This window comes from Aquarana catesbeiana, linkage group LG02, assembly GCF_042186555.1.
Source record: "Aquarana catesbeiana isolate 2022-GZ linkage group LG02, ASM4218655v1, whole genome shotgun sequence".
NCBI classification, from domain to species: Eukaryota; Metazoa; Chordata; class Amphibia; order Anura; family Ranidae; genus Aquarana; species Aquarana catesbeiana.
The window spans coordinates 648,092,731-648,108,645 of record NC_133325.1 but is presented as its reverse complement, the minus strand read 5'-3'; the positions used below and the strand labels follow the sequence as shown (position 1 = coordinate 648,108,645).

The following is a 15,915-nucleotide window of genomic DNA, read 5'->3' as shown; positions in this document are numbered from 1 at the left end:
ATTTTAAAGGCCTATATGCATGGTATTGTCATAAAAAGTGTTTGGGGACCTGGGTCCTGCCCCAGGGGACATGGATCAATGCAAAAAAAAGTTTTAAAAATGGCCGTTTTTTCGGGAGCAGTGATTTTAATAATGCTTAAAGTGAAACAATAAAAGTATAATATTCCTTTAAATTTCGTACCTGGGAGGTGTCTATAGTATGCCTGTAAAGGGGCGCATGTTTCCCGTGTTTAGAACAGTCTGATAGCAAAATGACATTTCAAAGGAAAAAAAGTCATTTAAAACTACTCGCGACTATATGAATTGTCGGTCCAACAATACACATGAAAGTTCATTAATAAAAACGGCATGGGATTTCCCCACAGGGGATCCCCAAACCAAAATTTTAAAAAAATGGTGTGGGGGTCCCCCTAAATTCCATACCAGGCCCTTCAGGTCTGGTATGGATATTAAGGGGAACCCCACGCCAAAATTTAAAAAAATAAAAAAAAGGCGTAGGGGTCCCCCTCAAAATCCACACCAGACCCTTCAGGTCTAGTATGGATTTTAAGGGGAACCCTGCGCCAAAATTTTTTTTAAAAATGGCGTGGGGTCCCCCAAAAAATCCATACCAGACCCTTATCCGAGCACGCAACCTGGTAGGCCGCAGGAAAAGAGGGGGGATGAGAAAGTGCCCCCCCTCCTGAACCGTACCAGGCCACATGCCCTCAACATTGGGAGGGTGCTTTGGGGTCCCCCCAAAGCACCTTGTCCCCATGTTGATGAGGACAAGGGCCTCATCCCCACAACCCTTGCCCGGTGGTTGTGGGGGTCTGCGGGCGGGGGGCTTATTGGAATCTGGAAGCCCCCTTTAACAAGGGGACCCCCAGATCCTGGCCCTCCCTGTGTGAAATGGTAAGGGGGCACAAAAGTACCCCTACCATTTCACAAAAAAGTGTCAAAAATGTTAAAAATGACAAGAGACAATTTTTGACAAGTCCTTTATTTAAATGCTTCTTCTTTCCATCTTCTTTCTTCTATCTTCTTTCTTCTATCTTCTATCTTGCTTCGGTTTCTTCCTCCATCTTCTTTTTCTTCTTCCTCCGATCCTCTGCTTCTGGCTCGGTGTTCAAATCCGGCATCTTCCTCCATGGCGTCTTCTTCCCTTCTTTGTTTTCGGGCCGCTCCGCATCCATGATGGGAGGCTCCCGCTGTGTGATGCTTCTCGCCTCCTGACGGTTCTTAAATAACGGAGGGCAGGGCCACCCGGTGACCCCGCCTCCCGATGCACGGGGACTTGACGGGGACTTCTGATGTCACGGGGAAAGCCTCGGGGAAGTCCCCGTGCGTCAGAGGGGGGCGGGGTCACCAGGTGGCCCCACCTTCCGTTATTTAAGAACTGTCAGAAGACCAGAAGCATCACACAGAGGGAGCCTCCCATCATGGATGCGGAGCAGCCCGAGAACGAAGAAGGGAAGAAGACGCCGCAGAGGAAGGTGCCGGATGAGAACACCGGAGCAAGAAGCAGAGGATCGGAGGAAGAAGAAGAAGAAGATGGAGGAAGAAACCGAAGGAAGATAGAAGATAGAAGAAAGAAGATGGAAAGAAGAAGCATTTAAATAAAGGAATTGTCAAAAACCGTCTCTTGTCATTTTTAACATTTTTGACACTTTTTTTGTGCAATGGTAGGGGTACTTTTTTACCCTCTTACCATTTCACACGGTGCGGGCCGGGATTTGGGGGTCCCTTTGTTAAAGAAGGGCTTCCAGATTCCGATAAACCCCCCGCCCGCAGACCCCCACAACCACGGGCAAGGGTTGTGGGGATGAGGCCCTTGTCCTCATCAACATGGGGACAAGGTGCTTTGGGGGGACCCCAAAGCACCCTCCCAATGTTGAGGGCATGTGGCCTGGTACGGTTCAGGAGGGGGGGCGCTCTCCCCCTCTTTTTCTGCAGCCTGCCAGGTTGCGTGCTCGGATAAGGGTCTGGTATGGCTTTTTGGGGGGACCCCACGCCATTTTTTTAAAAATTTTGGTTCGGGGTTCCCCTGTGGGGAAATCCCATTCCGTTTTTATTAATGAACTTTTATGTGTATTGTCAGACCGACAATTCATATAGTCGCGAGTAGTTTTAAATGACTTTTTTTCCTTTGAAATGTCATTTTGCTGTCAGACTGTTCTAAACACGGGAAACATGCGCCCCTTTACAGGCATACTATAGACACCCCCCAGGTACGAAATTTAAAGGAATATTACACTTTTATTGTTTCACTTTAAGCATTATTAAAATCACTGCTCCCGAAAAAACTGACATTTTTAAAACTTTTTTTTGCATTGATCCATGTCCCCTGGGGCAGGACCCAGGTCCCCAAACACTTTTTATGACAATAACTTGCATATAAGCCTTTAAAATTAGCACTTTTGATTATTCATGTTTGCGTCCCATAGACTTTAACAGTGTTCGCGCGTTCAAACTAATTTTTTGCCTGTTTGCATGTTCTGGTGCGAACCGACCAGGGGGGTGTTCGGCTCATCCCTGGTAGTGACAGTGAACTCCTCTATTATTTTCTATTTGATTCAGGTGAGTACATTTCACACAGGGCAAGTGAAGCCCACACACAAACTGAACTGCAGTACACATTTGGCCTAACAGAGAGAGCAAATATTATAGGGCTTTCAGGAAAGTAAGGGCTTGATTACACCTTGTTTAGCTGCAGTGGCAAGGGGTGTACAAATGCAGCGGCCGCAGCAGGAATTCATACGTCTTGTCACACTTGACAGGTATAACGCCTGCCAAGCATGACCTATTCAAGTGAATGGGGCCACTCTGCAAGCGCCCTGCAACCTTGTGCAGTACAGGGACCAAGGGGTTAAAGCAGGTGGTGAGGAGGCATTGTATCACCTCCTCACCACCTGCTATAACCCCTTACAGCCTGCACTAGCACGCACCGCAACCGCGTGAATTGCACACAGTTGCAGGGAGCTTGTGGAATGGCCCCATTTACTTAAATAGGTCCTGACTGACCCTGATGCAGCATGTGTATACCCTCAGCTACTGCCTTTGTAACTAAAGGGGGCATGTTCCTGTGCGATTCAGTGTGGTGCAATTTTGCAAGCCAATTTAAATGGGTTGTAAATCGCACCTGACCACACAAAAATTAGTGCATGCAATACTTTTCAAAAACACCATACCAAATCACATGGTAATGCAGTACCATGCAGTCTGGTGCAGGCAAGTGCACAGAGATTGTGAGCTGCATTTTGGGTGCCATTAAGAATGTATTGGCATTTCCACAACAGATCGTAAAGGCAGTGCATTTTCAATGGGTGTGGGAAACACGCATGGAACATGCCATTCCTCCACAGGACATTGTGCCTAGAGATCTTTGACTTCTCCCATGTTGTTCAGATAGATCTCCACCTCTCTAAGGCTGCCTACCCCTGATATAAACTGTTTTTTCTAATACGGCACATGAGTATATATTCTTTGGTAAATAAAACAGTTCATAAACATGTTTAGCTGTTCATAAACATGTTGTTCATTAGCTGTTCATTCAGCCTGCCTGAAAATTAGCTTTAATGCTGGAGATTCATCGTCTGTTTTATCACTTAAGAAAACATTAAATTGTAGATCTCCACTATGATTTGTTTATAATTAAAATCATATCTCTGCCCATTCAAACCAAGCATTCAGAAGAAAACTAGCTGATCTTATGAATGTCACAAAGAACATTTTTACATATGGCTGCTCATGCCCATTAGTCTGAAGTAATGGGATTCATGGAATTATATATTTATGCAATGAAAGCATCAAAGCTTTCCATTGTATTTTTTAAAGTACTGTAGATCATTCCCTAAACAGAAGGCATCTGTATGCCTCCCTTTCATCATAAATCCAAAAAATTAAAGGTTTATTTTTCACTGTGAATACCCCTGACACTGATTATATGTGAGCACTCTTGTAAGGGTTCCCAGCAATTAGCTGCAGGAAGTAACCCTATTGAAAGCAATGGTAGGCTGCCATCTCATACAGCTAAAAAAAAAAAAAAACAGTAGCGGTTTTACCACCCACCTAAAGTTTATAATACAGGTTTAGAGGGCTGTTCTGATGCTTTGCATAGTGGCCATGGCGAATTTAACACAAATCATGGGGCCCATTTAAAGGATATGTAAAGATTTGTTTAAAAAAAAAACAACAAAAAAAACAAACATGTCATACTTACCAAGTGACCAAACCCCCGTATTTTTGACCAGGTTTTTTTGGGCTGGAGCACCCCTCCCCCTCCTGATTACCTCTTATTTAGTGGCCACCAGTGTATAGAATGTATCCCCTTCAGTTCTCCCACATAGAGGAGTTCAGCTCCCATGGTTGAGACAAAGGATCTTCCATTCTATTACTAGAGTAGGACCCACTAATTCGGGGTACTTTGTCGCAGTAAGTGGGCTTAGCACTATATGACCATATAGTGTGACCAAACCCCTGTATTTTTTTAATATGTTCAGGTGTTTTTAACTAGCCTTGCAGGAAATGTCATTCTTGAATGTGTGCGCTGTAATATGTTTTGTAATGTTTGTAGGTCTTATAGCAGCACCATCTTGAATTTAAACGCATTGTAGGGTGTGCCTCCCAAATATGTGTTTTTTTTTAATAATTTAATAGACCTTGACCAGGTTTTTTTGGGCTGGAGCACCCCTCCCCCTCCTCATTACCTCTTATTTAGTAGCCACCAGTGCATAGGATGTATCTCCTTTTAGTTCTCCCACATAAAGGAGTTCAGCTCCCATGGTTGAGACAAAGGATCTTCCATTCTATTACTAGATTAGGACCCACTAATTTGGGGTACTTTGTTGCAGTAAGTGGGCTTAACACTATATGACCATATAGTGTGACCAAACCCCCATATTTTTTTAATATGTTCAGGTGTTTTTAACTAGCCTTGCAGGAAATATAATTCTTGAATGTGTGCGCTGTAATATGTTTTGTAATGTTTGTTGGTCTTTTAGCAGCACCATCTTGAATTTAAATGCATTGTAGGGTGTGCCTCCCAAATATGTGTTTTTTTTGTATAATGTGATACTTACCTCCTCTTCTGGGGCCCCTCAGCAGCGCTCCTGGCTCCTCCTCTTCTTGAGTGCCTCATTGAAGAACTGCTCTCCCACGGGGCACTTGTGCATGTGCGCTCCCGTGTCCTGCTGCTGCATCCATTGACACAGACAGCAGGACTCGGCCCCGCCATCAGCTCCCGATTTGATTGACAGCAGCAGGAGCCAATGGCTGCGCTGGTATCAATCTGTCCAATCAGTACCCGAGACACTGGCTGGAGCTGCTGTGCTCGTCTCTGTCGCTGGAAAGACTGGGATCAGGTAAGTAAAAGGGGAGCTCTGGGGTGCATCACAGGACGTTTTTAACCTTAATGCATAGACTGCATTAAGGTGAAAAACATTGAGACTTTACAACCCTTTTAAGACAAGCGGCTGCACCATAACTGCAATCCAAAAGCTTGACTCACGGATGTGGCACATTAGTCCCATTGTAAATTGCAGTTTGGCAATAAAAAAAAATAGGCATTCAAGAAATGGCAGGATTGCCCCTGAACCCCTGACAGTGGCTGCTTAGCTGCACTCTGAAAAGCAATTAGCTCAGAAAATGGGTTAGTGTGAATCTAAGAATAATCGCTAAATTGCATGTTTCTGTTATCATTTTGCAACACTAATGCCCAAACCATATTTATCATGTTTTTAAAAATCTGTATTTTTCATATCTGTTCATTGCTGTCATAAAACATTTATTGTCACTTAAGAATCATAATATTTTCTCATACCCGGAATGATTCTCTCATTCCTCCATTATCTGCAATATTTTCTGCCAAAGTTTTTGTTCCTTTTACCTAAATAAAGATACAAGATAAACAATGTTAATTAATAATAAAGAATTCAATACAATTTTATGAATTGCTGCAATGCTTACCAAATAGTGAAAGTAGTTGCACACCCTGTGGAAGGAAGAGGGGTGAAGACTGATGCTCGCTGCTAGTGGGGACAGTGGTGACAGTGCAGGCTTTGGTTTCAGGTAAGTGACACATAATGGGCTGCTATGCGATGCATAGTAGCCCATTATGCTTTATCTTTGCAGGGAAATAAAGAGGAAGTAAAACCCATCCTCTTTAAACCTTTCAGTGACAATAAAAATCCTTCCTATAGACAGTGATAAGAAAATTTTTGTTTCCCTGGTGGGAGAATGTTCTTACTCCAATGTTAGCCATTGGTGAGAATCTTTTATACAAACTTTATTGTCATGTCTCTTAGAGGGAAAGGTGTTTGGATAAGAATAAAGGAAATGTACATGAGAAAGGCAGGGAAGAACATACATTTGCGGACTGTGTTATAGCATCCAAAACAGGTAACGTGTTGTGGCAGCTGTTTATGGGATGGATAACTAAGGCTGGACACACACAGGCTGAAAATTGGCTGAAAAGAATTGGTTTGGCAGGAACAGGCCAACTTTTGGAACGTGTGTACAACTCAGAAGCTGGTCTCACGACCGGCTTCTGTTGAACAAGCATGATGGAAAACCAGCATCTGATGAGCACTCGCAGCCAATGGCAGTCCCCCTGTCAGAACACAATGGCTCTCCAGGGGAGATCGCTGCACTAACATTGCTTGTGTTAGTACGTTGATCTGTACATTTTTTTTTCGTTCAGCCCGTTGGGTTGAATGAAAAAAAAAAAATATGGTTGGGAATTCAATAAAGCTGCTGCACCACTTTTACTTATGGTAAAAATTATCCTGCTCTCTTTGTATTGCTTCCTTTATGTGAAATACCTGGTGATCCTGTTAGTCCTCCTGCTTTCCTATTGCAAACGAGCCATGCTGGACATAAATGCACATCCATCTCAAGGTGGTCAGTTTTCTGGTTGTGCTGGGAGAACAACCTGCCTGTCCTCCAATGATTACACTTCTGCTGACATTCCTACAGTAAAGCATGGAGGTTGCAATATCCTGTTAGGGGGTGTTTCTCTACAGCAGGGACTGAAGCACTTGTCAGGATAGAAAAAAAATAGATGGGGCAAAACACCATCAAATTCTTGAAGAAAATCTGCTGCTCTGTGCCAGAAAGCACACAACAAAAATAACCACAGAGTGGTTGAAGGAGAAAAATGTGAATGTCCTTGCATGGCCTAGTCAGAGCCCAAACTTAAACCCCATTGAAAATGTGTGGAATTACTTGAAGACTGCAGTTCAGAAACGGTCACCATGAAATGTAACTGAACTTAAGCTGTTCTGCAAAGAAGAGTGGGCAAATATTGCAAAGTGTAGATGTGCAAAGTTAGTAGAGACATATCCCAACAGACTAAAGGCTGTAATTAAAGCAAAAGGTGGTTCAACAAAATACAAGTATTTTTAAATTGTGTTTTTGAATTTTTGATTTTTTTTTTTACATATTGGTGTTATATCTTTCTTTCACTTGGATGTTATAAGTTGCAATAGTAAATACAACAAATAAAATAAATGAAACAAAAATATGGATGAGAGAGAGAGGCGCAGCGCCACTCTGAGTGCAGTATGTCAGTTAAAATTCAATGTTTAATATAGATATATATATGCCTAATGAAGGAGCACGCATGCTCCAAATGCAAGCTCGACCACACCTCCCGTCCATCACTACTGACATGCTTGTTGTGTGACTGACTTAAGCCTCGAGCCTCAGGAACCACTGGCCACCACCGCTGCCCAGCTGGACTACAGGAGCACAAGCCACTAATGCCATGCACATTATATCTCACCAAAATGTGAGTTGATCTTACTTTTATTAAACATTGAATTTTAACTGATAACAAATTGTGTATAATTTTAAAGGGGGGGGGTGATTCTTTTCTATATCCACTGTGTATATATATATATATATATATATATAGTGTCCATTTATATTTTAAACTGAATAGGTAAAGGTTTATACATACTTTAGCGGTCCAATGCTAGAGCCTGTACTGCTTATTGATGCTCTGGCAATGAATTAGTGAGTGGTGGTGATGGGTCTCAACCTGGGAAAAGGGCAGAGCTTAGTTCTCACTTGGATAAATAGAATAATATACAACCTAGGCCTGGACTACAAGGAGTTTTGCAGGGACACCTCTTTTTAAAAACTAAGCCACTAAAGGACACAAGCTGAGCGGTGGGAAGGAAACAACAAGTGCACCGGCTACAGGATGCCTGCAGAAAACTACAAGGGGATGAGTTAAAGACCAGTCACCCTGCACAAGAACAGAGAGTGGTGATGACTTGTCTGCAAAGAGGCAAAGATCTGTAAGAAATAAACAAAGGATGCTGATATTCAAGCAAAAAAAATACGACTCTTGTATTTAGGCAATATTTGTTTTGCTCAGCATTCAGTTTAAAATGATTGCACATAATGTTAGGCAATGTCCTGCAATTAACAGATAAAACCCAGGCTCAGTCAGATAATCGATTACTATACTGTGTAATGGTTGCTATTATTATCGTGATTTACCTTGAAAGTGTTCTTTGTATAAAAAAGCTGATAAAGAATTGACCTTCCAGTATAAGCAGGGAGGAAAAAGTTAGTTATTCATTTAAAAAAAGTCAATTAATTAATAGTAATTACTTTATACTTTTTTAACTTCATAGAAAAGCTTATATGTGGTAAAATAGCTTTAAGATAACAGATAAACTGTTCTACTGCTGTTAGTATTGCTTATCTAAATTCTGTGTGTTTTTCTAGCTTTTTATGCTTCTTTTTTCCTTTTATTTCATTTCGATTTCCCTCCATTTTTTCACAGCAATAGCAACTACTAGCTATTTTAGACTGGTTCCTACTTACATCAGCATGTCTGGGCAAGATATTTTGTTTTCCTTCAAAAAAAATTTGATTCACCAAAAGTTTATATGGCATTATTAAATAAAGCCTTGTTTTTCTTAATGTTCAATTCCGGACAAAAAAAAACAAACCTTGCAGTAGCCCCTAATCACTCCAAAGGTTAACTGCTTGTTAAGTCAAGAAGAATAGAGACCACCTTACTTTTTTCACCTGTAGGCTCCCTCCATCTGTGTGACCACTTCTGTGAAGTGCTCCTGGATGCAGTTGCACGCCTGCTTTTTTTCATATGCAATGAAGGGTTAACAGCCTTGCATTGCACATGATGATGCAGAGAACTGCCCACAGCCTGGAATGTATGAGAGAAGAGAACAGCACTGGCGTCTACTGTAGTGAGGTGCAAGGTCAATAACATAGCCTCTTAAAATCCCCCTAGGCCTAACAAGCATTAAACCCACTGCAAGTGATTTTTTCTTTATCATGGTTGGGCTTTAAGGTTCATGTACAGCCAATTTTTTTTAGTGTTAGAAGGGTTACAACCTCTGTCGGGTTTTACGGCTATCCAGGACCCCATTAAAGAGAGTTGCTCCCACTTCTTGCTCTGCTAATATCAGTTTCATAAGACAGGAAGTAAGGGGAGCTCTCAAATGACTACACAAACAAAAAATAAAAAAATCATGTTTTTTTTAATGGAGTAGGGGAATCCTAGAACCCCTGTCAGATTTTTTTTGTCTGTGTCCCTGTTGCAGATTTTCCCAAACTTCCAGGCTAGTGAAACCTATGTCAGCAAAATAGAAAGTAACGGGAAATCTTTCTAATGGAGACTCAAATAGCAGTAAAACCTGAAAGAGAACTTAAAAAAAATACTTTTGGCTGAACAGTCACTTCAAGATTCAACATTGTTTTTATCTCAAGTTCATTCTGATAAGGCGTTTTCTTGAAAAAAAACTTACATTCATGCCAGCTTGTTTCCAATAATAATCATTGTACTGTTCTACAATACATTTTGTTCTCTCCTTGAACCTCTCCTCAGATTCTGTGGTCCACCATGGATGTAAATTCCCATCTTTGTCATATTTGCGACCTAGATAGTGTTCATAAATTCATAAATTAGATAGGACTTTAGGTGACACTAAACAATACCTTTATACTCCAAAAATATTCCATACACATCCACTAGTTGATTGTCTTGTAATCTATTTTTCATGAAATTGCTCCCAATGTGTCTCCCTGCCTCTTTGCAACTTGCTCGCTGGGCTCCTGAAACTTTCCTTTTCCCTCATTTCCATTTGTCCTCTCTTCTCAAGACCTCCTGCTTTCAAGCTCTCTCATCTCCTCCTCCCATGCTCGTCTCCAGGATTTCTCCAGAGCCTCTTCCATCCTCTGGAACTCGCTACCTCCATCTATCCGGCTATCCCCTACTTGCTACCTTCAGACGATCCCTGAAAACTCATCTCTTCAGGAAGCCTATCACGTCTCCAACTAATCTCCTACCACTTCCATCAGCTCATTCCCCACAGTTACAACCTTTTGTACCACCTGCCCCACCCTATTAGATTGTAAGCTCTTCTGAGCAGGGCCCTCTTAATCCTCTTGTATTTTATTGTATTATAACTGTATTGTCTCCCTTTTATATTGTAAAGCGCTGTGTAAACTGTTGGCGCTATATAAATCCTGAATAATAATAATAATAATTTGCTTGGAACAGGCAGTGCACATTAACGGAGGTCATGTCCACTGCCCTATGCACACTACATAGCCCATAGTCTATAGTCCTAGTCCATAGAATAAATTACATCAAAATGAATTAGATATGCTCTCAGTAGCCGAGGTCACAGACTTCAGCTCCCCTCACCAGCATTCACTTCATTCCACCCCCTTCTCCTTTGTCCCTACCCCTCCTCTCTCACCCTTCCCCTCATCCTTCCTTTCCCCCCTTTTTTTAACTGCTTTCTGGCCTCAATCCACTTCTGGAAAATCTCCTAACTGGGAGGATCACATTAGCTATAGCAGATACTCTACCTCTAAGCACCCTATTCCAAGGAGCCCTCCCCTGCCCTTTGTTATATGTTGACACTTTTCCAGGAGTTAGAGTCCAGAAACCTAATCTCCTTGAGCCTTCATATCTTGTCCCCCTCACCCAAAAATGATCTGCTGTTTGGTTCATGCAAGTATATGTTTTGCTAAATGGGATGTTATCTCGTTTTATATATATATATATATATATATATATATATATATATATACCTGTATATATATATATATATATATATACCATTATACTGATATAACCCACTTATCAATCAGAAATTATGGGACTTCTGACTTGGCTTATGTATCACCCATAATATGTAAACCGTACGATGTTTACTAGCATTGTAGCACTTGGTTGATATTTGAGGATTCTCTGTACACTGGCATCTTTTTCTCAACAACATTGTTTTTGGGGAAAAAATAAATAAATTACATCATCTGTTTTACATAAGCTAAACATTGTAAAAGTTAACAACATTGCCTAGGTTATATAAAGGCTTTATGAAAAACAAGAAAACGCTTTGTTGATAATATGTTCAAAAAAACATATGCAAATGAGTGTATGCAAATATTTGCATATTAGATTCAAAACTGATCTATAGTTTATTTGTTTCATGCGTGACAGTCAGAAGAATTCCTATAGCTTTAGGGCATGTATATTGTGTGGGTTTAACAAATACTACTACAGCTAACTAGTTTACAGGGTCTAAAGCTGGCCATACACTAGTAAAATTTCATTAAAAGAGAAGTATGGCCAAAGCTTTTTTGGCCATACTTCTCTTGTGGGTCACAGGAGTGCACTTACTTTTGCTGTCCTGTAACCCAGAATCATGCGGCAATGGGCTAAGCCAGCTGTTGGCTGATGTCACAGAGCCACTCCAGGCTCTGCAAAGATCCCGACTATATTGTATATGTAAAAGCGCTGCGTAAATTGACGGCGCTATATAAGTACCTGAAATAAATAAATAAATAAATAAATATTGTCTGAATTGATGCAGCTGCCTGATGAACAGTTAGTACTGGCTCTCAGCACACTGCTCCAGTGATCACTGGAGGGGCAGAGCAGAGGGTGGTGACTAACAGTAATGTGATCGCTCAATTCTCTGTTTTAGAGCGCATGGGGGACTGATGCAGCATCACACCAATGCTGCAGCAAAGAGGTGAGTATATGTAGGTTTTTTTAGTAACCTTATACATTACCTTTAAAAAATGTTTCTCATTGGAACATTCGTATGATTTTCTAATGGTTAGTGAGATCAAATCAACATTTGTTTTTGACCGTAGTGATGAGAAAATTCAAAGGAAAAGTATGAATACTTTTTCTCAAATGAAGACATTTTTAACAGTGCATGGGGTTGTAGTTTGGGAAATTCCTTTGATACCAAAATCAAATGTTAAAAACAAATGAAATTTTGAAGTATTTGTTGGCATTATAAAATGTACTGACAAGATTTTTTTGTACCAGTGTATGGGCAGCTTAACACAGCATTAGGCCCTATGAAAATAAAATAGACCTGTTTTTCACTTGTCTTCAAGTGTATTTAAACCCTAACAATAAACTTCTATTATTTGTTCCTTATTGGTTTGGTAAATATACCATTGAAAGTGTTTTGTTGGAAAGTGCAAAAAATACCTGCTGATCCCTATCAAAGTCTAGTGCACTCCTAACTTCTTGTGATAAGCTGACAATGCTTCACTAAAATTTCAAACATTGTTATATAACCCACCTCCCCCATTTTATAAAGATAAGAGGTAAAGAATTTTGTAGTCCCAACCCACTCCCTGTGCTACGGTGACAATTATGTTTCTCCATTGGCACAGTAGAGTGAGTGAGCATTGTCAACTGAAGACAGGAAGGGTATTGTTTACTTAAAGGGTAAGTTCACCTTTCCTGTGTATTTTTACACAGGACCCCCCCCCCCCCCATCCCACTGACCTGCAGCGTGGCGTTCTCTCATTCTGAGCCCTGCTATAGCCTCCTCACAGCTCCGGGGCTTAGAAATCCCTGCAGCTTAATCTCCAAAGCGTACCTCATCAGGAGGGACATTTAGGAGCATTCTAATTAGTCAGCGCCATCACATGGGCTGCGCCGACCAATCAGAACCCACGTAGCCCATCCACTCTGTGGGGAAGAAGAAGAGTCAAAGCTACAGGGATTTCTAAGGACCCTTGAGGCGGTGATACAGGAGCTCAGAACGGGAGATCGCCACGCTGCAGGTTAATGGGACTGGGGGTGTGATGAGGGGGTCCTGTGTAAGTTCACCTTACAGATCATTCTGTAAACTGGAACATTCAAAACTGGTGCAGCTTTGCATAGAAACTAATCAGCTTGCCATTTTTTTTTCCCAACGCTTAAATGAACAAGATGACGTTAGAAGCAGATCGGCCACCATGCACAGATGCACCAAATCCTGAGTGCAACAGTTTTAGTAACCCTCCCCCCTAAGCATGTTATTGGCAGGATCAGATGATTTTAAGGAAAAAAAAAGAAAACCAACCACATCTAAGGACTGATAAACTGCATTATATTACATTTTAGTACTTGGGTTTAGATACGCTTTACAAACAGCACTGGTAAGAAGGTCCAACAGTAGAGAGCACTTGCACTCTTTCTTCCTACTGAGCAGTCGCTTCAACAGATACAGTGCCTTGAAAAAATATTCATACCCCTTCAAATGTTCCACATTTTATCATGTTACAACCAAAAAAATGTAGATGTATTTCATTGGGATTTTATGTGATAGACCAACACAAAGTGGCACATAATTGTGAAGTGGAAGAAAAATGATAAATGGTTTTCATAATTTTTTACAAATAAATATCTGAAAAGTGTGGCGTGCATATGTATTCAGCCCCCTTTCCTCTGATACCCCTAATTAAAATCTAGTGGAACCAATTGCCTTCAGAAGTCATCTAATTAGTAAATAGAGTCCACCTGTGTGTAATTTAATCTCAGTATAAATACAGCTGTTCTGTGAAGCCCTCAGAGGTTTGTTAGAGAACCTTAGAGAGCAAACAGCATAATGAAGGCCAAGGAACACACCAGACAGGTCAGGGATAAAGTTGTGGAGAAGTTTAAAGCAGGGTTAGATTACAAAAAAATAACCCAAGCTTTAAACATGTCACGGAGCACTGTTCAATCCATCATTCGAAAATGGAAAGAGTATGGCACAACTAAAAACCTACCAAGACATGACCATCCACCTAAACTGACAGGCAGGGCAAGGAGAGCATTAATCAGAGAAGCAGCCAAGAGGCCCATGGTAACTCTGGAGGAGCTGCAGAGATCCACAGCTTACTTAGGTGGGAGAATCTGTCCACAGGACAACTATTAGTCGTGAACTTCACAAATCTGGCCTTTATGGAAAAGTGGTGAAAAGAAAACCATTGTTGAAAGAAGGTCATAAGAAGTCCCATGTGCAGTTTGCCAGAAGCCATGTGAGGGACACAGCAAACATGTGGAAGATGGTGCTCTGATCAGATGAGACCAAAATTGAACTTTTTGGCCTTAAAGAAAAACGCTATGTGTGGCAGAAAACTACTACACATTACCCTGAACACACCATCCCCACCATCAAACATAGTGGTGACAGCATCATGTTGTGGGGATACTTTTCTTCAGCAGGGACAGGGAAGTTGGTCAGAGTTGATGGAAAGATGGATGGAGCCAAATACAAGGAAATCTTAAAAGAAAACCTGTTAGAGTCTGAAAAAACTTGAGACTGGGGGGAGGTTTACCTTCCAGCTGGACAACAACCCTAAACATACAGCCAGAGCTACAATTAAATGGTTTTGATCACAATCATGTGTTAGAATGGCCCAGTCAAAGTTCAGACCTAAATCCAATTGAGAATCTGTGGCAAGGCTTGAAAATTGCTGTTCGCAGATGCTCTCTATCAAATCTGACAGAGCTTGAGCTTTTTTGAAATGAAGAATGGGCAAAAATGTCAATCTCTAGATGTGCAAAGCTGGTAGAGACATCCTCAAAAAGACTTGCAGCTAAAGATGGTTCTACAAAGTATTGACTCAGGGGGGCTGAATACAAATGCACGCCACACTTTTCACACATTTATTTCTAAAAAATTTGGAAAACCATTTATCATTTTCCTTTTACTACACAATGATGTGCCACTTTGTGTTGGTCTATTGTTTTTGGTTGTAACATGACAAAGTGTGGAAAATGTCATGGGGTATGAATACTTTTTCAAGGCACTGTGCATTTCAAAGCTTGCTTATAAATGAAAAATGTTAGCATCTTCACAAGGCATAAATGATAACTGCTAGAAGATGTGTTAATAAAGAGATGATGCCAAATCATAACTAATCAACATATTTTTATGTACATTCTTTTTGCTATATATATATATATATATATATATATATATATATATATATATATATATATATATATATATATATATATATATTATATAAATATTTACCATTACTGTCAAATCCATGTGTGAACTCATGGCCCACAATTACTCCAATCGCTCCATAGCTGAGGGATCTGCCAAAGAAGAACATGTAAATACTATTAAGTACAAAACATCTCCAACATCCTCTCTTCTGATGAATAGCTCAGCTTTCCACTGCATCATTTATTTTCTTATCAGGAACCAGCTAGGATTCAAAATTTAATTATTCATTTTCACAATGTTGCCTGGGAATATCACAGATCAAAGATGAAATGGGATCATCGGCTGCCAGTTCTAATCATTTCCCGCTGGGAAAGTTGGCAAATGTCTGACACTGATGCATGCAAATTCAGTTTTCATTATATTATCAGGTTGGCGGTCAGTTTTCTCTTACCTTCACGGCAAACAGGAATCTTCAAAATTTGACAGTTTTGTCACTGTATTCTTTTTTACGCTACATGAAATCACCATTTCATCTGAGATGTATAAAAGAAATACATTGTTCCTCTTTCTAGCAAATCACTAACCACACACAAGCAGATTCCAAGACTGAGATCTGCTTTCACTTTCTTTCATTGCCAGGACTTACTGCAAATCCCTAGCTTCATCCCTAACTCAAATACTGCATTGTGGGACACATGGTGTGAAAGGC

The 15,915-nt window shown here is 40.7% G+C and overlaps 1 protein-coding gene across 1 annotated transcript in view; it reads right to left on the bottom strand.

Annotated features, from left to right (window-relative positions):
* Nucleotides 1–15,915, bottom strand: part of PHEX (phosphate regulating endopeptidase X-linked) — a 398,049-nt gene that overhangs the window by 21,567 nt on the left and 360,567 nt on the right. The window contains exons 17-19 of the mRNA XM_073616504.1: nucleotides 15,288–15,355; nucleotides 9,765–9,895; nucleotides 5,801–5,866 (exon numbers count right to left, since the gene is read on the bottom strand). Of these exons, the coding sequence (XP_073472605.1) occupies nucleotides 5,801–5,866; nucleotides 9,765–9,895; nucleotides 15,288–15,355 (265 nt within the window). The remainder of the gene's footprint in view (nucleotides 1–5,800; nucleotides 5,867–9,764; nucleotides 9,896–15,287; nucleotides 15,356–15,915) is intronic.